The sequence below is a fragment of the Chrysemys picta genome, chromosome 12 (assembly GCF_011386835.1).
Source record: "Chrysemys picta bellii isolate R12L10 chromosome 12, ASM1138683v2, whole genome shotgun sequence".
Taxonomy (NCBI): Eukaryota; Metazoa; Chordata; order Testudines; family Emydidae; genus Chrysemys; species Chrysemys picta.
This window is the reverse complement of record NC_088802.1, coordinates 30870927-30894615: the sequence shown is the minus strand read 5'-3', so window position 1 is coordinate 30894615 and position 23689 is coordinate 30870927. Positions and strand designations below refer to the sequence as shown.

Sequence of the window (23689 nt, the reverse complement as noted above, 5' to 3'; positions counted from 1 at the left end):
GGTGAACCAATTAATAAATTTGCACTGTCCACCTTGAGCAGTGCAAGATGGTATATTCCTGGGGTAAAGTGCTGAGAGCTGGGGGGATTTGGCTGGTGCCTTTCTCTGTGTGATTCATGAGTGGCTCTGGGAGCATTCATGCAATCTAGCTGGGTGTGGGGCTCCACATGCTGTTGTGCTGAGTGATAGCAACTCCTGGAGGTGTTGCTGCTGGTCACTAGCAAGGCATTGTGAGAAAGAGTCCAGGTTGGAGAGAGTTAAGGGGGCATAGCGGTCCCACAGTCCCAGGCTGCACCTGGGGATCCCGTCACACTTACAATTTTTAATATATTTATTCTCACAATGCCCACACAAGGTAGGAAAGTGCTAGTATCCTTTTTTACCGATGGGGAACCAAAGTACACAGAAACTAAGGACTAGATTCACAAAGGGGATTTAGGTGTTGCAAAGCCTAAATCCTAGGCACTCTAGTGCCCAGTGGAATTCACAGCCCTGAGTTAGTTGCCCAAGCTCCCTATGCCTTGTATGGAGAGAGTTAGGTGCCTAAGAAAGGGATCCTTAGAACCCAGCAAGCTGAGCAGGGTGCTAGTTAAGCTAGCCCTCAGTGAAATGTAGAAGAAAGGGGTAGGGTTTAGGACCCAGATCCATATCTCTCCTGTTTAAGCTGTTCCACTTTGTATAAAATAATTCAATATTCATTGGGTCAGATAGACAGCAAGGAAGTGAGAGGTTGACTCTATAGTCCAGTGGTTCGAACACTCCCTTGGGAGGGTCATGTTCAAGTCCCCACTCCAATGGCTCTCTGCCATGGCTGGGTTGCCTGAGCCTCTGCCCCTGGCACTGATGGCTGTGGTGTAGCTGGGATCTTCTTTTCTATTTAGTGTAATTTTGAGACCCACTATTTTCCTCCCATCTCTTTCACATGAAGAGATCTGGCAATTGAGAGATCCTTCTGCAGCCTCTGCCAGAGCCTGACTCCAGCTCGCAGCCTTCCCAGGGGCGTATACAACAGCTTAGTGTTTTGGAGAACACACTTTCAAGTATACATTGTCTGATGGCTGGGCTGAGGAAAACCAGACTGTTTTTTCCTTAAGAGTGAAAAATGTTAAAAAGTTAAAAATGAACGTGAGCAAGTGACTGGCAGTTCTAGAGGTGTCCTCCCTGCAATAGAGCTGATAGCAGTCTCGAGATGCTTTGCCTGGGATGATGAGAAAGAGGAACAGGATAGAACCAAGAGCATCTGAATGATACTTTGGTTGCTCTTGGGACAGCAGACAAAGAATGAGGGAGGGAAGGAGGAGAAAGGTGGGAGAAACAGAAAGCAGCAAAATATCTGGCACTCTGAGGTACCTTTACAAAATCCCTCTGCTCTAAGGGCTCGATCCTTTATGGTGCTCTCACCCCAGTCCACTAAAACACTTAAACATGTGCTTAACTTTAACCATATGGGTAGCCACAGTAAAGTCAATGGGACAACTCACATGCCAAAAGTTAAGGATGTGCACAAGTGCTTTGCTGCATCAGGACCAGAGTGCTCAGCCCCTTGCATGATCGAGCCCTAAGTGCCAAATTTGTACACAATTATGTGCTGGATGCACTCTTGTCATGGCTAAGTTTTAGCCTGGCTGCATGCACTCCTTACTGATTTATGACAGTTGATGTCTTTACAGCAGAGCAAAAGCACATGCCTAAAGGGGTCACTGCAAACATACAACTGGGTGTTTTGAAAATGGGGCCATGATATCACTTATTGTTGATAAACACTCTTCTCTTCAAACTCAGGGGGCCTGATTCTGTTCTCACTTGCTCCAATTTCACACCACTGATTTTCAGTAGAGATTCTTCTGATTTATACTGATGGAGCTGAAAGCAAAATTTGACCCAAGCCATACCATAACATGACACAATGACTTGGCACCCAATCTTTAAATAGCACTTTCAAAAGAAGAAAAAAATCAGAATACCTTTTGTTAGTGTTATAGGTCCAAAATAGTTGGCATCCATAATCTTTTTATCGAGTTCCAATGAGATACTCTGCACTGGTCCTTTCACCTTCATACTAGCATTGTTGATCAGTATATCCACACATCCATAGCAATCCAATATTTCTTTAGCTACATCTTGAATGCAGTTTATGTCTGAGAGATCCAGAAGTACAAGCTTTGGTGTAAATGTCTTTTTTTTTAAAAAAGGAAATAGTATTTTGTTATTTCAGACATACAAGGTTACATGAAAGGAGACTGTGTCTGCTCTGTTTTAAAGTGTATTTACTGTCATATGCGAAGAAAGTGCTCTCACCATCATTTTGAGAATATTGTTTTTCCTTTTTACCCACTCTCCTAGATTCATTTGTATGTAAAAACTGTGCCAAGCACCAGATCATTAATATTTTCCCTCCACTTCTGTACACTTTGACAAGGCACAAAGCAAGGAGAGGACATACTTACCACACTGGGGTCTGCCACACTGATTAAAGCATTATACAAGGCTTCTAACTTCTCCCATGTCTTTCCACACAACACTAACCTCGCTCCTCCAGAGTGAAAGACTCGAGAGCATTCTGGAAAATAAATATATTAATAAGGAACAGTAACAAGTCAGTTGGAGTAATTTCACTTTGAAATGATTATTCTGCTGTTGATGAAATTGAATGTTTTTTTCAAACTTCATTAATTTTGGAAAAGCAAACAATAAAAAACAAACGACGAAACATAAAACCCCTTCACGGTACAGGAAATGTATACATGAACACTAAGTACAAAACAGATTAACATCTTTTACAATATTAAAAGCACGCAGAATGGTGCACTCTAGCCCCATGATCTAATCAAACTCTAAATAGCCAAGGAGCTTGCAGGTCATGGCTTTGAGGCTACATTTACACTGCAATGAGGATGTAATTTGCAGTTCATGGAGCTGTACCAGCACTATCTTGAATCTAGCTAGCTCAATCTGACACAGATGCCCATTGGTGGTTCTCTACTCTGTGTCAGCAACTCTTGTCAGGCCTGACTGACTGTACCTGACACACTGTTGTCAGAATATGTATCTAAAAGGTGTCATGTAAGGTATCATATGCAAATTGGTAACACACTAGTCTCAAAACTCATTGTGTGGTGCATGTATAGGGTGCGTACAAAGAGTTATGGATATGTATTGGAATTATGTCCTTAAGAAGTGTTTGGCAAGCAATGTCTAAGACGAGTCTGCTTTAGACAAAGGAATGTGGATTTCCTTGGCTGACCTGCCTGCCCATCAGGCAGAGACAATGAAAATACATTTACAAACAAGATAAACAAAGCTATCAAGCTAACATGCAAAGGAGACTATAGCATGACATCTAGCTCAGTGGTTTGTGCATTGGCCTTCTAAACCTAGGGTTGTGAGCTCAATCCTTGAGAGGGCCATTTAGGGATGGGGGGGGGGAGGGAATTGTTGGGGATTGGTCCTGTTTCAAGCAGGGGTTAGAGTAGATGAGGTCCCTTCCAGCCTTAATATTCTATCTATATTCCAGCAGAAGAGAAAAGCTTTGTTGGGGCTTACTTTTCAAAGAGTTATTGAACTACTAAAGAGAGGGAGAAAGAACCCCTAGGTTATCATTCACGTAGAATCAAAAATCAAGTATTTTGAGTTCCATATGTTGGGTCCTGGCTAAAGCTATATAAGCCAACCATGCTGGAAGAAAGACTACGGTGAGAAAAACATCTTTGAAGAAAAGACTCTAGTTTGTTGGGGTTCTTTTCTTAGAAGCATATTTTTACTTCCATTTGTTTGTAAACATTACTTGTTCCTTATATTTGGCATCACATAAACCTATGTACTTTTGTGAATAAACTAAGTTAATAAGCTGCTGTGAACTGTCTCTTTGAAGGCACAACATATTTGATAAGGTTTGTGGATGCAAAGTAAGAAGAGCAGAACACTGCAGAGAGAGGCATCTATGAGGAACTTGGGAATTGAGGTTCACTGACTATTATATGCTAGGCAAGGCAGGGCCGGTGCAAGGATATTTTGCGCCCTAGGTGAAACTTCCACCTTGCCCCCCTTCCCCCCCCCAGCATCACTTATTTAAAAACTTTCAAAAATGAATACTGCATAATGTGGCATTGTTAATTAGAATTAATACATGTTCAGCTTGAAAATGTATTCATTTAATTATTCAGTCTACATATTTAATGAAAATAAATGAATAACCTGACAGTGCTGACATTGTTATTGTTTTCACTTTGCACAACATAGCATGGCTCTTAAAATAAATCACATACATTATACACAATACACTGTCACAAAGTAACACATGATAATTTAGAATTTATTTTTCCGCGGGGAAGGGAAGCAGACCGGATTCAGTCAGTGACGGTTCGAGTTTGGCTGGGAGGAGAAGGAAGCAGACTGGGTTCAGGTCACTGGGGGATTGGGTTTGGTGGGGAGGGGAAGCAGACCGGGTTCGGGTTTGGCTGGGGAGTGCAAGGGGAGCAGACCGGGTTCGGTCACTGGGAGGATCGGGTTTGGCTGGGGAGGGGAAGGAAAGCAGACCGAGTTTGGGTGTGGAGGGGGATGGCGGGCAGGGTAGGATTCAAAGAGCTGCAAGGTGAAATGGGCGCTCTCCTCTCCAGTCCCTGGCATGCAGCAGCAGTGGGCCAAGTGCACTTGCAACAGGGCAATGGGAGTGTGTGGCCTGCTTTGCCTTCACGAGTTCGTCCTGTGCCCAGGTTGGGGAGTTGAATGCTGGGCTCTCGCTCCAGCAGGGGGGCGTGGGGCAGGCAGGACTGTGAAGGCAGAGAGGGCGCGGCCCTCACGCCAAAGCAGGGTCGGGAGGGTAGAAAGCTGGGGTCCAGGGAGGTGGGTTAAAGCAGCTTAGCCGCCCCTCCACGCAAGAGAGCCTGCAAAGCTGCCAGCCATGGCCTCCCTCCCTTCTCTCCCTAGGAAGCAGAGCCTCTGCCCTGGAAAACCTACAGCCCGCTCTCTGAGGAGCTGCCATGTGCAAGCCGGCCCCGCTTGCACCACACTGACAGCACAGCTCAGCCCCAGCGGGGGGGTCTTACACTTCCCGCGCAAGCTGCTCCACTCTCCTTCTGGCTGCTGCTGTGCAATCTGAAAGACAGAGGAGCTAGTACTGTAATAATGGACCTACCCACACAGCAATCTGTACAGTTATCGATTCACAATCAAAGGACTTCCCTGGCTTTCTAAATGGCAGGAGTCGGAGAGCAATTCATTGGGAGCGTGATTCTTATCTACGTCCTCCCTACAGTCTGCGATCTGCAGCCTGCGTCTTGATTGCTATCTGGTCCTATTTTTAGGCACCGCTTTTCAGCGCCCCCCAAATCTTGGCGCCCTAGGTGGCCACCTAGTTTGCCTAGTGCTTGAACTGGCCCTGAGTCAAGGTTATGACTGGCAGAGCCCTGAAGAGTTTGCTGGCAAGGAAGACAGGCTAGAGAGTCAGGAAGCTGACAATACGCAGAGCTTAGCAGCAGCGAAGTCCTCACTTGCTGAAGCAGGGGGTGTAACACAGTTGTGGGAACCTTGACGGGTCATCACACTGACTAAAAATTGCAGTGAGACTCCAGTGCCACCGGCTTCAGCTTGGGCTGCACAAGCCCACCGGCACCCCTGACACCAGTACAGGCCCAACCATTAGGACTGACCATCCCCACCATGGTTTCTGACATTTCCAGAAATTCAGGTTGCTTGCTGGTGCACTGGAAAAAGACTACAGTCGTGCCTGTCCTTTGCTCTACCTGCATCTGGAGTGTTAACACCTGCTGTGAATTATAAATAAGATGAAATCTGATGACTGAGCAGAGATCTGGTGATAAATAACACACAAACTTTCTTTTGGGTGACAATCCAAATCAATCAGCTGGCCACTTCCTAAAACTGGGTACCTAATTAGTAATGAAGTGTACATGCTTTAAAGATTGTCATAGATTACACTCTGTGGCCTTCTTTTGTAACAGGTTCCAACCAAAATGACTGTAAAGTAGCTTTGAAACTGAACAAGTTAATGTTAACTAAAACTGTGAAACACTGTACATGTGGCTACCATAGTTACTGGTTTCATATTGCCTTCCAAGTTCTAGTATACAGATATAAAATGAGACCAAGTGTGCAAACTTGCTGAACAGCACTAGGTTGTCATAAATGCAGGAATTCATCTTATGTAGTTAGGAGTCAGATACTGGGGCTAATATAGTTCATTGGGAAATAGATTAAAAGGTTTGACTGCTATAAATCCATGGGAAGGAGATGTTGGTGAATTGACAAGTAAGTAATTGGCCAAATTGTCTTGTGGTTCAGCTTTGGATTGTTTTTCTTCTGTTGTGTTAGCGACACCAGAGTTGATAAACAATTGACACAACTAAAGCCCTATTTGACTCTTAGTCAAGAATCTAAACAAAGTCACCTTCCCAACATAGTAATTGAGTATACGTGTGATTTGATTCTGAAAAACTTAAATGGATATATTGACCAATTTTCTACTTTATGTTAGGCAAATCGTAGTCCAATACTATTTTTGTTTTCTCAATATACTATTAAGCTGCCATTAAGGATATTTAATATAACTCTATAAAGCTAAATTCAATTCTCACGTCCTTAGGAATTAAAATTAAAAGAACCTTAGGAAAAGTGGTATAGGTATCAGCTAAGCAGTTGCTTAATTAAAGTTTGTTTTCTGCCCTGTTTTTCTAGCAACTGGGTGGCAGGGTAGCTGAAAGTTAGGTGCTGCAATGCTGAGCACTGGAACACCTAAATCCCTTTATAGAGCTAGCCCCATCTTCCTGTGCACTTACACACATGTGGCACCATGATGGCTGGGGACAATATCCGTTCATGATGAGCTGCATCCCTGGTGCTGGATTATTGCAATAGCAGTAAATATGGCATAGATTCTCCCATGTTCCTTTTCAACTGGGATTCCATGGAACAGCTGTTAATAAACAGTATTTTGTTTTTCAGGGCAGATGCTGCTGCAAGGTGGTCCCATGCCAAGTGAAGGATTAGAACCAGTGTACTGTACTGCAAGCTAGTGTCTCATTCAGCTTTCTGCGTCAGACTTGGCCCTGTAAAATGGACTTGTCCCTCACCTCATGCACAGTGACAATTTCAAATACTTTATAGGATAGCACACTGCTGGAATGACCTGGTGTCATTGCCCATTTAAAGATGCAAGCCACATCAGTAATGCAGAAAGACAGATTTGATATTTGAAACAGGATTCTCTAAGGAAGAGCTCACCACACCTAGTCATGAAGAATTGTATTGTTTCTCTCTGGCTTTGCAGGAAAGCCATATTGAATTACATTTGTGCCTACTAGATTCTGTTTCACAGAGCTGTGTGTTTGCAGAGGATGCAGACCTGCTTTCTGTATTACTGCCTTGTGTTAAGAAACCAACTGTATAAATAGCATTAATGTTGGGTCTTCCAGTTTATGTACCATGCAGTGTGAGAAGTGGCTTTGGGATATGGAAACTGCTGAGGGAGCAGGGGTGGGAGTGGAGATGTTGATCTTCCAGCAGACTGGGCACACAGAAGAAGGATGTTTGCAGCTATTTGTCTGAAGGAATTGGTTGTTCTGAGTATGTGCTTGCTTGGCTGGTTTTGCATGGGATGCTGGCCTAAGTCTCTGAAGAGGGTTCTCTAAATGCTTTTCAATGCACGTTCTTATATTTTGTGTGGCAGGACTGTAGGGTAGTGCAGACACCTGGCTAAGATGCTAGATATCAGAGTTCACGACGGAGGTAACGTTGCTCCCAACTCCATTCCCTTTCTCATGGCAACTGTATTCCCTGTTTATTTACACATACAATAGCCTGGTTTCCTTTTCTACCACACAGATAATTCCCTGAAGAAAACTTCTCTGAAAACAAAAATCCATTCCAAACATCTCCCATTTAGTGTAGGAAAAAACTGGAAAGAAAAAACAAAGTGTAAAGGCTGTGGTTCTTGTAAACCAAACCAAACCAAATCACAAAGGCACAATTTTAAATATTAAAACATTCCTTTAGAAGGCATGTTCTACAGGTAATATGAGAACGTATGAGCAAAGAGCAGCAGCTGTTCTGTCCCCAGAGAGGATGGAAATGGCTCAGCCCTTCTACACTGGAGGGAGTGGTGAGGCCCCAGAAGGGGGGAGGGATAGCTCAGTGGTTTGAGCATTGGCCTGCTAAGCCCAGGGTTGTGAGCTCAATCCTTGAGGGGGCCACTTAGGGATCTGGGGCAAAATCAGTACTTAGTCCTACTAGTGAAGGCCAGGGACTGGACTCAATGACCTTTCAAGGTCCCTTCCAGTTCTAGGAGATAGGATATCTCCATTAATTTAAAACACAAACAGGTGAAGTAGTTTTTTAAAAATGAAATAAAGGTCTAATATACTAATAATCAACAAACCATTAAAAAGGAATATAAATGAATATTTATAGATTTTTCAATTAATAGAGATTAAAATATAAATAAAATGATGTGTAAGTGCAATGTGATACATCTAAAGCAAGTAACCAAGACAGACATGCATCTAAATGAACCGCTATGCTAGCTTTATGTGACTATATAGCATGAACTGAGATACAGTGACCCAGTGGCACTGCTGATACTTACTCTCTGCTGCAGCACACACAGATGTGCCTGTGCCATTGCAAAGCCACTCAGTTAGGCCCAGATCCTGCAAACCTTTGTACTGTATTGAAGCCCATGGGACTCCTCATGCTTAAAGTTAAGCATACATATAAATGTTTGCATGATCAAGGCCTGATGGAGCTGGAGTGGTACAGACCTTATGGGTTATATTGGTTATATGAATCATCTATTTATAGTGACATGCTGCCACCTGATAGTGACTGTACATGTAATTAGATCTCACAGTGACAGCATGCTAAAAATAACTCCATCTTCATTTTCCTCTCAAACTTCTTATTCAACTGAGATAAATATATACATTAAAAATGTAGTCCATTTAAATCAGCAGCAATTCCTCTAAAGGGGAACAAAGAGTGCACATTCCAAAATTGTAGTATGTGTTTCTTTTTATATTTGCTTTCTCTCCATTTTGCAGGTGAACATATCCTATATAAGGTAACAGACGTATAAGGTCATCTGACAATGCCCATGCTAGATACAATGATTCTTTCTCTCTATAAAACAGTGAAAAAAAAACCAAACCCGACAACTTACCCTTGCCCAATCCAGAGATGGCATCGGTAATCACTACCACTTTGTTTTGCACAGCTGACTTTGACATTAGCCGACCAACTGCTCGGTAAATATATATAATTCCACTGATTCCAAAAAGGAGCAAAGGAAGAATAAGCACAGCAAGGACACCCATTTTTACCTGAAAGAAAATAGACCAGGTTAGAGTCACAATAGAAATGAGCCATTCTTCATATTTTTCAAGATATCTTTTAAAATGAATCCTTGTCTCCATTCATGGAAAAGATAAGCAGAATGTATGGATTATATTAGACAGCAGCAGCCACAGCATGTCACCAGTTTTTAACTGTTTCAAGAGAAAACTTAGCTTGAAAATCAATGGTATAATGTGGCCCTATTTTTATCAGATCGGCTTCATTTTCCTTCTCACTATTACACATTATAGTCAAAGCCTTTTGTCATTTTATTCATGACAGTTCTCTTCTAGAAACAGAATTTTACAGTTGCAAGAGTGAATTCAGTATAACCGAAGGGATGTAAAATTATGTTACATTAATCTCTGATACATTTTCCTATCGTATTGGAACTACATAGATAAAGGTTTATCATTGTTATACCCAGATATACACATTTCACATATTACAGAAGTACTGAGAAGAGAATAACTTACTATGAATATGCAGCAGTCAAGGAGCAGATAAGTAACTAATTTATTCTAAGATTTTAATCAAATTCGTTCAGCATTTCTGGAAAGCAGTCTATGTACTGAGGCTACTTGTCTTGAGGGAGAACAGCTATGTATAGTTCTCAGCTGCATAAGAGATTTTTTAAAAAGTAAATATAGTATCTACAGCACGATCCACATGCCTGACCTATTTAGTTTCACAGGGCTGGAAAGTCTTTTTAGAGCTCTTTGCACTGTCCTAATTCAACTGCACAAAGAAGCTTCAATGTTTTTGTGTCTTGCCTTTATGATAAAATGGAAATATGTTCCTTGGATCACCTTGTTGTTTGGTTTAGGCCTTCAACTGATATTATGCATGAAAACAATTTGTACAAGCCCAATAACACTATAAAGGTTCTAGTGTCTTTTTCTTTTTCAAAAGTTGCAGTGGAAATAGTTTGTGTTTGTTCAATCTGAATATTCACTCCTCCATCTACGATCTAATCGCCCAGCTAGCTGTTAGGAGAGAGTTCATTCAGAGCCAGGCCCTTGGCTTCAAACAAAAGTTCTTAACCAAGACAATATCCGTCTCGCCACCAATTGAAGATCTACAGTGCAGTGGTTCTAACATCTCTCCTGTATGGATCTGAGATGTGGACTCTTTATAGATGTCATAAAACAATCCTGAGAAGGGAAAAGCTCAGGGGGCACTGATAGGAGAGGGGATAAATTCAACAGAGAGAACTGGGCACCTGAGTTGGAATGAGCTGTGATATGGATTAGAGAAGAGTTAGGGAAACTCAGAGAACTAAACCAATGGAAAACAAGTGCTAGGAGCCGTGGGAAGCGCCACCAGGACCCCACACTCCGAACCCCCTCCTGCACCCCAACTCCCTGCCCCAGCCCAGAGTCCCCTCCCACACCCAAACTCCCTCCTTGAGCCTACCCACCCCAACACCCTGCCCCAGCCCAAATCCCCCTCCTGCACCCCAAACCACTCATCTCTAATCTGCCCCGAGCCCATACCCTCAGCCAGAGCCCTCACCCTCCTCCCACATCCCAGCCCCTGGCCCCAGCATGGTGAAAATGAGTGAGGGTTGAGGAGAGCAACTGACAGAGGGAGGGGGGATGGAGCGAGTGGAGGCTGGGCCTCATAGAAGGGGTGGGACAAGGGCGGGACCTCAGTTAAGGGGCGGGGCGGGGGGGTCCCCGAAAAATTTTAAATCAAAATAGGGGTCCTCGGATTGCTAAAATTTCAGAACTGCTGGCTTATACTAAAAATACCTGTGATAAAAATCTTGGGGGGGTCACTGGAGGTGTGTGTGTGTGGGCCACTGTGGGGGGGCACCTGGGGCCAGTGGCACCAGCTGCCAGGGGCCGTGGATCACGGCTGCTTTGGCAGGCCAGCCGGGGACAGCTACCCGGGGCCGTGGACCATGGCTGCTCCAGATGGCCAGGGACCGCTGCCTGGGGTCATGGACCATGACTGCTATGGCCGGCTGACTGGGGATCGCTGCCAGGGGCCACGCACTGCAGCTGCTCCGGCTGGCCGACCAAGCACCCCTGCTGGGTGACGCCAGAGCAGTGGGTGGTGTGGCTGTACCCAGGGCCAGTCCAGCAGTGGCTTGTGTGGCTGTCCCGGGGACCACCTGAGCAGCTGACCCAACGCCAACTGCTTGGGCAGCTCTGGGGTCGGACACATTGACCCCTGCAGAAGTCACGGAGGTCACGGAAAATCATGGAATCTGTGACTTCCACGACCTCCATGACAGACACTGAGCCCTATACATAAGACTTCAGATTCCATATATCAGATTCTTAGCAGCATTGGTGAGTTGGCTGGCTTGAAAGTCCCTCTGGAACACATCCAAAGCTTGGATGGGTCATTCAGTCCTTTGTTTAATGCTTCAGTTTGTAGAGTAGTTGTTCCAGAGATAAGAAGCAGGATTGAAGACAAAATGGAGAAGATGCAGCTGCCTTTTTATATTCTTTGCCATGTGGCTTGTACTTCCTTTGTCCCAAACACAAATTCACAGCAGATGGACATGGAAAAGCACTTGCAGTCTGCTGTCCACAGGCATGTCCCTATATGTCCTGCTGACTCATAGGTGTAACCCCGCCTTCTCTCAATGGGATCATTGTATAGCTGATTGCCTTTGATATGCCATTAAGCAGGCTGGATAGCGCTGATGTCAATCTGTTCAGGGGTGTCACCAGAAACACAGCACAGGTTTGAGATACAGCTATACCACACATATTTATAACGCACGATACAAAGATGATACATTGACTTCAATAGATCTTAGCCAACTGATAACTCCTGAAGATGTGGCCAGTTACAGAGCAGCCTGTGTAACTACCTGCATCCTCAAGAGTATCTCCAATGAGTGCTTCCTTCCCACGGGATTAACTTCCTTTTCCTGGTCCCAGGAAGCTGCTCCCCAGGCGCCCTCAGTCAGTCCCCAGATTCCCTTCCTGCAACTGAATAGACAAGTGGCCAGAGAGCCATGAAGACTGGAGGTCTCTGTTTATCCTGGACCTTGTATAGGTGCAGGAGCCCCAGGGCTGGCTGCCCCCTGCAGAGTGCCAGGACTATTCTAGAAGTGGGGACCCTGGCAGGGGAGCAGAAGTAGTACTCAGGCCAAGAACAGGCACCAGAGAGAACCTGAGGCCAGGTGGGGAGGGGACAGTTGCAGTCAGCAGATGTAATTCTCACCCTCTTCCCTACACTCCTCCTCCATTTTGCCCCTTTTCATTTTCTTTGGTGGCGCTTCCAGCTCAGTAACTGCCCCAAACTTGTTTTTCCTTTCTTCTGTGCATGGGTTCAGAGCCCTCTCCCCTCCTGTGCTGCTGCTGTTCCAAGCATTCTGGGAATAATGACATTGGCACCAATAGCTGCAAATGGCACAGACTGAGGAATTCATCCCTCCAGTCTCCTCCCCACTGTTCCTGGATGCCACAGAAAAGCAGGCAGAACTTCTCTGATTAGGGTGACCAGACAGCAAGTGTGAAAAATCGGGATGGGGGGTAATAGGAGCCTATATAAGTAAAAGACCCAGAAATTGGGACTGTTCCTATAAAATTGGGACATCTGGCCACCCTATCTCTGATAGGGATAGCAAAATAAAATAACTCTTGAGTCTGCTCCCCTTAGGCTGGGGGTGAGGCTGATCGTCCTGGCAATGAGACCCCAGATAGAATATCACTCTGTTCCTATGATAAAGGCTGATATTTCCCCTTCATACCAGCACCATTGTATGATAACCCTGAATACATTCTTTATTCTTTCACTTTCACACTCACCTCACCAGCTGCAGTTCAAAGGGAGCATTCACCTGCTGAATAAAGTCATTAGAGTTAAAATCCTGAGAACAGATGAACACCGTACACTCAGATGAGACAATCTGTAGCTTAGAATAAAAGTTGAAAGACTTCACTAACAAGTTAACTTCTGAATTGCCTTTAAATTCCAGGAGCCTGAAACTACTGAGGAATTTCTAGTACATTCAGGATGTCCCTAAAGAGTTCTCCCATCGTCCCCCTCCCTGAGACTTGTAAGCTGAGTCTGTGTTCTGTTCAGGAGGAATAGTACCATATCAAGCTGAGCACAGGACAAAGGATCTCCCCGGTACTAGTCAGTGGCACTGGAACCAGGGGGTTGGGAGGGGCCATATCCCTTCCACTTTTTGCCACAGTGGGCCCCACCCCCTTCTCCTCCTCTTCCCCTCGAGGCCCCGCCCCCTGGCCAGGCCAGCATGGAGCCCAGTTGAGGAGCCCGGGCAGTTGTGGGAGCCATCTGGACCCTCCACCTGCCTGCATTGTGCTGGGGCTGAGAGCAGCCCCTGACCCATGTCCCCAGACGAGAGCAGGTGGAGGTGGAGGGTCCATGACTCCACGCGGGCTCACCACAGCTGCCCACATGGCTATCCCTGACTCAGCTCCAGCCCAGGGGCTGGAGGAGGGGACCTTGGAGCCACAGCCTGGACATGGTAAAAGCAGACGGGCAGCTGTGGGGAGCCACAGCGCAGACTTTCCAGCTGCCCTGGTGGGCAAGGACACAGGCCAGGGGCTGCTCTCAGCAGATTCACTGCATTACAGGCAGGAGGAGGGTCTGCCGTGGCTCCCACAGCTCACAGGGGAGGGTCTGCCGTGGCTCCCCACAGCTCACAGCACAGCTTTTATCATGGCTGGGCTGCAGCTCTGAGGCACCCCCCTCCCCGTGCCCCCACTAGATCCAGGTCGGGGAGAGCCTCCACCTGCTCTGAGTGGGGGCTGGGGAACAGGGACACAGGCAGGGGCTGCTTTCGCCCACCCCGGGAGAGGGCAGACGGGTCTGGGTGGCCTCCCTGGCCATGCTCCAGCTTCTGGCTTCTCTGGGGGCAGAAGCCTCTGGGGGAAGAGGAGGGCTGGGATCTTTGGGGGGGAAGGGGACAGGCCTCACTGGTGTGGGCCCCCACTTTGGGAAAGCTCTCACACCCTCGGTGCTAATTCCTGTTCTGTCCCTCTGGGTGAAACCCACCCACAGTCTGGAGAGCCACTGCAACCCTCTGTGACGTTACTGACATAACCTATGGCCGTATAGATCATGGTTGCAGCCACTGTTATATATTTGCAGCAAATATTGTACAAAGGTTGTCGTGTGAGGTGTCTATAAAAAGGTTATGCTTTGTTGATTATGTTGATGCTATCTGTATGGTGTATCAATTGTTGTTGTTAAAGTTATGAATATTGGCTATGTACTTGTATCTCAATGTGTTTTGATTCTAAGAAGCCTCAGTGAAGCATTTGGTCAGCTTCTTAAGAAAGGGCTATTCTCAATAAGTGCCCAATCAAGAAACACTTGGCTGACAATGAACTTTGGGAGATGCCAATCCACATCTGAGCTTTCCTGGGAACGTTCAAACTAACATGTAAACAATGGCATCGGCCTGTAAAGAACTGAGTCAGCATGGACATGTGGCTTGCCCATGTGACTCCAGGCTCCATCTTGCTGCTGTGATCTTCCACAGGGCAGAGGATATAAAAGGCCATGAAAACTCCTCCATCTTGTCTTCAATCCTGCTTCTTACTTCTGGAGGAACCTTGCTACAAACTGAAGCTCTGAACAAAGGACTGAATGACCCATCCCAGCTGTAGATGTACTCCAGAGACTTGATTTGTGCCTGCAGTTTATTCCATCACTGCTACAAGCCTGAACCAAGAACTTTGCCATTACTGTATGTAATTGATTTCATTTAACCAATTCTAGCTCTCATCTATATCTTTTTCCTTTTATGAATAATCCTTTAGATTTTAGATTCTAAAGGAATGGCAACAGCGTGATTTGTGGGTAAGATCTGATTTATATATTCATAGAATCATAGAATATCAGGTTTGGAAGGGACCTCAGGAGGTCATCTAGTCCAACCCCCTGCTCAAAGCAGGACCAATCCCAACTAAATCATCCCAGCCAGGGCTTTGTCAAGCCTGACCTTAAAAACCTCCAAAGAAGGAGATTCCACCACCTCCCTAGGTAACCCATTCCAGTGACGTGGGTCTGGGTCTTGGTCCTTTGGGATCAGGAGAAGCTTTTTTCTTTTACTGGGGTATTGGTTTTCATAACCATTCATCCCCATAGCGAGTGGCACTGGTGGTGATACTGGGAAACTGGAGTGTCTAAGGGAATTGCTTGCGAGACTTATGGTTAGCCAGTGGGGTAAAACCAAAGTCTTCTCTATTTGGCTGGTTTGGTTTGCCTTGGTGTGCAAAGGAACCCCAGCCTTGGGCTGTAACTGCCCAGCATTAAGCAATTTGTCCTGAATTGGTAGTCTCAGTTGGGTCCCACCCAAGGCAGCATTGTTACACCCACACCATGACAATCCCTATCCTGGGGCTGCAGGGAGGGAAAGCACACCATAGAAGGGGAATCCAGCATCACCAAGTGGTGCAGAGGGGCTGCAGTCAGCCTTCTAATGCTGGAATCCTATGGCTTGGCCCCAGGATGGGGGTGGCTTTCACCTTCCGCTGGGTGCTGGGGAAATCAAGTACTGGGGATCATGGGATAAGAGAGGAAAGTACGGGGAAGTGTGGTGCTGCCTCTTATCACTTACCCCTCTGCCCCTTCTCCCTGCCCCCTCTGCATTCAGAAAGCTCCACTGAGAGGGTCTGATTTCCACAGGCTCTTTTGTGGGAGGCTTAAAGGCTTCAGGAACCCACCTCTGCCTCCTCAGCATCAGCCTCAAAGGGTCTGTCTGTGGTGGGAAAAGTGGCTGGGATTAGCTAGCAAATCTCCCCCTCCCCCACTTTTCTTTGTCTAGACTGACCCCAACCATCTTCTATATTCTTATTCCCCCCCATTAGCGGAGTGATTGTTTGAGTCCGTGAGTTCCCCCTTTGGGGAGAGATTAAACATTTATTTTTTTGTACATTGACTCCCTTAGAGACCAGAATTAAATAGATTCTAAAAGTGCTGGAGCCAGGATAGGAAAATGTGGTGTTTTGGGTTCTATGTTAGTCAAGGGTGATGGGAAGAGTGGGAGGGATTCCCTCCTCCCCCCTTCACTGTAATTCTCCACCCTGACACAACAGCCTCTGGCTGAGCCTTGGAGATTTTATCCTCTCCTCATTCTAACCCTCCCCCCCCACACACACACACACCCCTCCCAGCACGGCACTTCCAACAGTGTTCTTTGCTCTCCATGCTTAGGAATCACACTTTGATTTCTTTGATCCTGACATCCTCCTGAGGGCTAGAGGTGAAAGTTTCCCAGACCTGGAGGGGGATTCAAGTGAACCCTAACAAGCCCTTTCATCTCCAATGAGATATTACCCCAGAAGCTTTCTGGAATCTACACTCCCTTTGATCACAACCTTTCTCAGTCAAGGCAACAGGACAGGGCATTGCTGCCTGTGCCTGCCGGCTGAGTTGATGAACGGTAATGGTCAGAGATCACACCAGCATAGAAGTATATTAAAGGCAAACCCTAAGGAAATAAAGGCAAATCCTTAAATTATCCTCCATATGTCCCGCGTCCCACTAAAATAAATCCAACCCACAGGTCACTTGGGCACAAGTATCAATGTCAGGATGCTACATTGCTAGCCCAGTAAATTAAGCTGCAAAATAAATGATGTTTAAATGACCTCACTCTATTTTTTACAATTCTCTATTAAGAGATAATTGATACATATGTACACCAGGCAGGGTCATTTGGAAGCCGAAGACTTTATGCTTCCAACCCACAACACTGTCAAGATTTAGCAAATTAGGACAAGTCAGCAAATAAGAACACCCTTACCTATGAGCAACTGCGCTAATGGTAACAATTCGCTACCTCTTACTACTACTGGTAGCAAATTACATCAGATAGCAGTTTTTTACAATACCAGTTTTTTTAACAATCCCTTACATATGAGTAACAGGTACAGGTAGCAAATTCCTACAGGCAGCAGTTTCTCGGCTCCCACACCCCTATATTCCCCAGGTATCGCTGTCCCAGCCCTCCCCATGGCATGGGCTTCATGCGCCCTGAAAACAATGGGAGCTGGTGGCAGCTTTCCTGGGCACATGGCAGGGAATCGCAGCCAACTCAATCGCACCCTCCCCCTGCAGCCAGGATGGAACCAGGAGGCACCCCTCCCTGGGGCCACCGGGGGTGGGGGAAGGTTTCTCTTACCTTCCCTCCAAGCACTGCCCTTCCTGGGAGCAGGGGCTGGGGCCCAGGAAGGGGGGGTCCTGGCCAAACTGGGGTCTCTGCTCTGGGAGAGGCTTTTCCTGCAGTTATTGAAGCTTTTACCACAGTCCAAGTATTTATGGGTTCTCTCTCTTGTGTGGATTGTCTGATGTGAAGCAAGGTTTGTTCTTTGAATGAAACTTTTCCCACAGTTGAGGCATTTATAGATTCTATCCCATGTGACTCCTCTGATGCTTAGGAAGGTATGAGCGGGGATTGAAGCTTTTCCCATCATCCAAGCATTTATGGGGTTTCTCTCTTGTGTGAATAGTCTGATGTCTAATAAGGTTTGAGTTCTGACTGAAACTTTTCCCACAGTCCAAGCATTTATAGGGTCTCTCTCCTGTGTGGATTCTCCCATGATTAATAAGATGTGAGCGCTGACTGAAGCTTTTCCCACAGCCCAAGCATTTATAGGGTCTCTCTCCTGTGTGCAGTCTCTGATGCACAATAAGATTTGCGCGCTGACTGAAACTTTTCCCACAGTCCAAGCATTTAAAAGGTTTCTCTTTCATGTGGGTTCTCTGGTGTACAGTAAGGGCGGATGGTACATTAAAACTTGTGCCACACTCAAGGCATTTATGTGGTCCCTTTCCCATATGAATTCTCCCATGGCTAATAAGGCTTGAACTCCGACTGAAACTTTTCCCACAGTCCAAGCACTTAAAGGGTTTCTCTCCTGTGTGGGTTCTCTGATGTGCAATAAGGGCTGATGGTACACTGAAGCTTGTCCCACACTCAAGGCATTTATAGGGTTTCTCTACTATGTGGGTTCTCTGATGTTTAATCCGATCTGATGTCTGATTGCAGCTTTTTCCAACATTCAAGGCATTTATACGGTCTCTCTCCCGTGTGCACTCTCCGATGAGTAATAAGGTGTGAGCTCACACTGAAGCTTTTCCCACAGTCCAAGCATTTATAGGGTTTCTCTCCTGTGTGGGTTCTCTGATGTACAATAAGGGCAGATGGTGCACTGAAACTTTTCCCACACTCAAGACACGTACAGGGTTTCTCTCCCTTGTGGACTGTCCTATGGTTAATAAGCCCTGAGTGATGACTGATGCGTTTCCCACAGTCCAAGCATTTATAGGATTTCTTTTCTTTGTGATTTGTCTGCTGGGCTGTGGTTTCATTGGGATCCTTTCCTCCTCCTCCACATTTGATTGATTCATCCAGTTTCTTAGTTTGGTAGTTCCCCAGCTTCCTCTCTGACCTGTGGCAATTACTCCAGACATTTCTCTGTTCCAAGCACTGGGAAAAATTCCCTTCAGCTCTTCTCAAAAAGGTCGCCTGGAGTTCCACTTGATCAGGACCTTCCTGCTGTGGATTCCCCTCACTCATTGTCTCATAACCTGCTGGGGGAGAGAGAGAGAATCCAGGCAGGAGTTAGTGCCTGGGCTGATAGGAAGGACAGAAAAGAGTGAAAACAGAGTAACTGTTGGGGAGACTGAGAAATTGGATTCTCTCTCCACATCCCAACCGAACACTCACAGGGGGGTGAAGTCAGGCAGAAAACTCCTGACAGCTAACAGGGTGGGTGGGAAGGCATGAGCGATATCTGCCATGATGATGCGACACCTTCTGATCAGAGCCTCACCTGTGTGAGATGAGGCAGAACTGAGGGGGCTCACACCACATTTTGGGGATTTTTAGCTTTTTCCTCCATTTGCCATATAGTTTCTGTGTTAGTGTCTCTTCACCTGCGTGCATACCTCTTGGGATCTTCCTTTCCTCAGAGTCCTGGAGATCCGGGATCCACGGCTCTTCCCCTGCTTCCAGCCGGGCGATCAGGTCAGGTTTGGGAATGGGGAGTCCTGCTCAGGGGGTGAAAACAAGCATGATCTGAGTGCACTGAGGATTGGTGGAGTATTTGTCACAAAGGGCACATCTTGAGTTTAAACTGACCCCATGATTTCCTGGGGGGTTGTGGGATCTGAACAGATGGGAACATGGTAACTGAGCCCCCTTGGGAGAGGCAGATGTCTAGGGGAGGGGGGAATTGTCACACCCTTACTAGGAGTTTTCAGGATCTGTGGGCTCTGGGGAACTTGCTGAGGCACAAACAGCTCTGGTGTTAAACCTCTGCCTATGTCTAAACCACCAGAGCCCAGAGCCCTCCCCACATATGGAGCTAGTCCCAGGAAGGGAGGTGCACAGAGATACTGCGTGTGAGTGAGAATTAATGCAGATAGGATAATACACTGCTTCAGCTCCCATGAAAGCTGGAGGGATGGGGATGAGTTAGCATGTCCATTAGGTTCATGACTCCCCTATCCCATTAGAGGGGATTTGGAGGTGAATGGCTCTCTCACTTTGGAGTTGTGGACTATGTGACTTATTTCCCTCTAATCTAAGGCTGGGTCTACACTACCCGCCTGAATCGGTGGGTAGAAATCGACCTCTTGGGGATCGGACGCGACAATCGATCCCCGAATCGACGCTCTTACTCCACCAGCGGAGGTGGGAGTAAGCACCATCGACGGGAAGCCACAGAGGTCGATTTTGCCGCCGTCCCTACAGCGGGGTAAGTCGGCTGCGATACGTCCAATTCAGCTACGCTATTCGCGTAGCTGAATTTGCGTATCTTAAATCGACCCACCCCGGTAGTGAAGATGTAGCCTAACAGACCAGGGAAGAACCTGACCAAATGTAGAAATGCAGACCCCATGGCTTCAGATAGCTGAGGGGAAAGAAATCCTTACCCAGCGAGGTGACAGTCTCATAATTCTCCTGCATGACATCCCTGTAGAGGGCTCTCTGACCAGGGTCCAGCAGAGTCCCTTGCCCCTCGGTGAAGTACACAGCCACCTCCTCGAAGGTCACCGGCATCTGAAACAACAGGTGCTCCCCACTCAGTACCTGCTGCCCCAGACAGAATCCCACTATTCATGAGGGAAGAAGCTCAAAAAGAGGACAGCTCTGGGAGGGCAAGGGGAGAAGAATCCCACCCACTCTGCTCACAATCTTCCGGGGGGGATTTTTAAAAATCTAAAAATGTCCGGGATTTCCCCCCGGTCGGCTATTTATAGACAGAAAAGCAGCAGCCAAGCAGCGCTGGGCACCCAAAGCCCCTTCCTGGCTCCCCCCATCCCCTGCAGCCTTACCACGCTGTCCGGCCCCGCAGCTGTCTTCCCCTTCCTCCTGTTCCCTGAATGCTCCGCCCACCTGCTCCTCCCCCTCCCCTGCTTCCCGCGAATCAGATCTTCGCGGGAAGTCTGAAAAGAAGCAGGGGCAGGCGGGAGGCAGCAGCAGGTAAGCTGGGGCGGCGGGGCGCGAGGAGGAGAGCTCCGGGGAGGTGCGGCCCTGGCTGAGTGGCTCCCTCTGGCCCGGGCCGAGCGGCGCCCGGCGGCCCCAGTGGCTCCGGCCCAGCTCGGGGCCCAGCGGCTCTAGCCCCGGTTCCGGCCCCAGGGCGGCAACCCTGGTTCTGGCCAACTGCACCAGCCCGGCGCCAGCCGAGCACCCCCAGCAGCGCCGGCCCGGCCCCCAGCAGCGCCGGCCCCGGCTCGGGCCCCAGCAGCACCGGCCCTGGTTCCGGCCAAGCGTGCCAGCCCAGCCCCAGATGAGTACCTCCGGCCCGGCCCCAAGCCCAGTAATCCCGGCCGGAGCTCTGGCCGGAGTGCAGCCCGATTCCTGGGCTCTTTAAAGCCAGCCCTGGTCAGGGGACAGGGAGGGGGGGCTGGATGGGTCGGGAGTTTGGGGGGGGGGGCTGTCAGAGGGGCAGGAGTGTGGAGAGGGGTTGGGACAGTCAGGGACAGGGAGCAGGGGGGGTTAGATAGGTCTGGGGTTCTGGGGCGGCTGTCAGGGGGGCAGGGGTGTGGAAAGGGGTTGGGACAGTTAGGGACAGGGAGCAGGGGGGGTTAGATGGATCTGGGGTTCTGGGGGGGCTGTCAGGGGGGCAGGGGTGTGGAGAGGGGTCGAGGCAGGCAGGTAGCAGAGGAGGTTGGATGGGTCAGGAGTTCTGGGGGTCCTGTCAGGGGGCGGGGAGCAGTTGAATAGGGCATGGGAGTCCCCGGGGGTCTGTCTGGGGGCGGGGGTGTGAATATGGGGTGGGGGTGTGGATAAGGGTCGGTGCAGTCAGGGGACAGGTAGGGTTGTAGGGGGTTCTTAGGAGGGGGCAGTCGGGACAAGAGGCAGGGAGGCTTAGATAGGGGGTGGGATCCTAGGGGGCAGTTAGTGGCAGGGGTCCCAGGAGGGGGACAAGGAGCGGGAGGGGGGGTTGGGAGTTCTGAGGGAGGCAATCAGGGGGTGGGAAGTGGGAGGGAGTGGATGGGGGCGGGGCAGGGCTAGAGTGGGGCTCCTCCCCCCATCCTCTTTTTTGCTTGTGGAAATATGGTAACCCTAGCCCAGACCCCAGAGAGACAGTCACAGGGGACATGTTTCCCAGTGACACTGAGTCCAGCTGGGCTTCACTCTGGTAAGAGACTGATCCAGGGAGCAGCTTGTAAGAAGCGTCTCTTTTATTCACAGCCTGCACCCAGTATTTCAGCTCCACCCCAGCTCTGGTGATGCCGCTCGGTCCTGACCCACAGGCTGCTCCCCACCTGCTATTCCAGCCCTGGGAGATCCAAACCCCCACTCTGCGCCTCGGTCCTGAAACCCAGACTGCTCCCGCCTCCAGCCAGTGCCTCTATCCCCGCACCCAGCCCCTGTGGCGGGGGAAGGGTATGGGGGGGGGCGCGGGGCGTTTCCATGGGCGGCCGGACGTGGGCGCTGACCGGGAACCGGCTCCCGGGTTCGGGGTGCGACGCGGCCAGACCGAGCCTCACTCACGCTCCCGCCCACCCACGAGGGCCCCGGCCAGGGCTGCGTTCGGGCCCCGCCTCCCTGCACCCCACGGGCTGCGGAGGGGCCGAGGGAAAATGACGTGTCAGCGGGGCGGAAATGGAAGCTGCGCCGTTGGAGAGAGGCGGGGCCGGGCTCTTGCCGGTGTCATATTCAGCCTCAGCCCCGCGCCCAATGCGGGCACCGCTCCTCCCCCAGCGCAGGATTCCGTAGAGCGGTCGCCACCCCGTGCTCTACCTGTGGCTGCCAGGAGTTCCTGGGACCGGACTCTGACACCTCCCCACAATTCCCCTCAGCCCCATCTCCAGGACCCCTCCCCGAAACCCCGCCCCCTGCCTTGCCCTGGCCGGGCCTGTAACTGGGGATGCGGAGGCCGGGGGGAGCAGCCGGTGCAGGGTGAAGAACTGGCGGCTCCCCGGCTTCCATCGCTACCAGCAGCCGGACTGAGATGTGCGCAGGGGACTGCAGCTGGGAGCAGCCTGGGGCCAACCCCCTCCCCCCCTGCAGCCCGGGGGGCACCGCTCCCTGGGGGGATGGGCAGGTTTCTTACCTTCCCTCCAAGCGGTGCCCTCCCTGGGAGCAGGGGCTGGGGCCCGGGAAGGGGGGTCCTGGCCAGGCTGGGGTCTGTGCACCGGGAGAGGCTCCTGGGAGCAGCGGGACTGTCCCTGCTGGAGATTCCCCTCTCCGGGGTCCCAGCAGCAGCCGCCGGGGCTCGGAGATCTTGCAAGGAGCGTAGGCTCCCCACAGCGCCCCAGAGTCACTGCAGGGAGAGCGATTCACTTCCTGCTGCCTGGACTGAGTGACCCCAGTGATCGCTCCCAGAGCAGCATCCCAGCTGCTGCTGGGTCCTAGCGATCAAGGGATTGCACTGCAGCCCCCCTGCCCCAGACCCTGCCTCCTGGGGCCCCACGTCCCCTGGGCAGGGACAGGTTCTCTTAGCATTAAGGGGGTGTCATAGAATCATAGAATATCAGAGTTGGAAGGGACCTCAAGAGGTCATCTAGTCCAACCCCCTGCTCAAAGCAGGACCAATTCCCAGCTAAATCATCCCAGCCAGGGCTTTGTCAAGCCGGGCCTTAAAAACCTCCAAGGAAGGAGACTCCAACACCTCCCTAGGTAACGCATTCCAGTGTTTCACCACCCTCCTAGTGAAATAGTTTTTCCTGATATCCAACCTGGACCTCCCCCACCGCAACTTGAGACCATTGCTCCTTGTTCTGTCATCTGCCACCACTGAGAACAGCCGAGCTCCATCCTCTTTGGAACCCCCCTTCAGGTAGTTGAAGGCTGCTATCAAATCCCCCCTCATTCTTCTCTTCTGGAGACTAAACAATCCCAGTTCTCTCAGCCTCTCCTCATAAGTCATGTGCTCCAGCCCCC

At 49.0% G+C, this 23689-nt stretch overlaps 2 protein-coding genes across 7 annotated transcripts in view; both read right to left on the bottom strand.

Moving 5' to 3' along the window:
* DHRS7C (dehydrogenase/reductase 7C) overlaps window positions 1-9973 on the bottom strand; it is a 37863-nt gene extending 27890 nt beyond the window's left edge. The window contains exons 1-4 of one of the 2 annotated variants that reach the window (XM_065563298.1): window positions 9822-9973; window positions 9173-9332; window positions 2448-2560; window positions 1965-2175 (exon numbers count right to left, since the gene is read on the bottom strand). In XM_065563298.1, the coding sequence (XP_065419370.1) occupies window positions 1965-2175; window positions 2448-2560; window positions 9173-9326 (478 nt within the window). In that variant the 5' untranslated portion in view covers window positions 9327-9332; window positions 9822-9973. The remainder of the gene's footprint in view (window positions 1-1964; window positions 2176-2447; window positions 2561-9172; window positions 9333-9821) is intronic. The other variant, XM_024101683.3, reaches the window with a different exon arrangement.
* Window positions 9974-13116: 3143 nt separating this feature from the next.
* On the bottom strand, window positions 13117-23117 carry LOC101942855 (zinc finger protein 300-like). Of its 5 annotated transcripts, none has more exons than XM_065563300.1 (5): window positions 22860-23117; window positions 20230-20356; window positions 19228-19341; window positions 17471-18882; window positions 13117-16045 (listed from the first exon to the last, which is right to left on the bottom strand). In XM_065563300.1, exons 2-4 carry the CDS (start codon window positions 20354-20356, stop codon window positions 18311-18313), a joined length of 813 nt encoding a protein of 270 aa, XP_065419372.1. In that variant the 5' UTR covers window positions 22860-23117; the 3' UTR covers window positions 13117-16045; window positions 17471-18310. The 5 variants fall into 5 exon arrangements, with proteins under 5 accessions (XP_065419372.1, XP_042697197.1, XP_065419374.1 ...); XM_042841263.2 differs by having other exon boundaries at window positions 13117-13153; XM_065563302.1 differs by having other exon boundaries at window positions 13117-13153; window positions 19240-19341.
* Window positions 23118-23689: the final 572 nt, after the last annotated feature.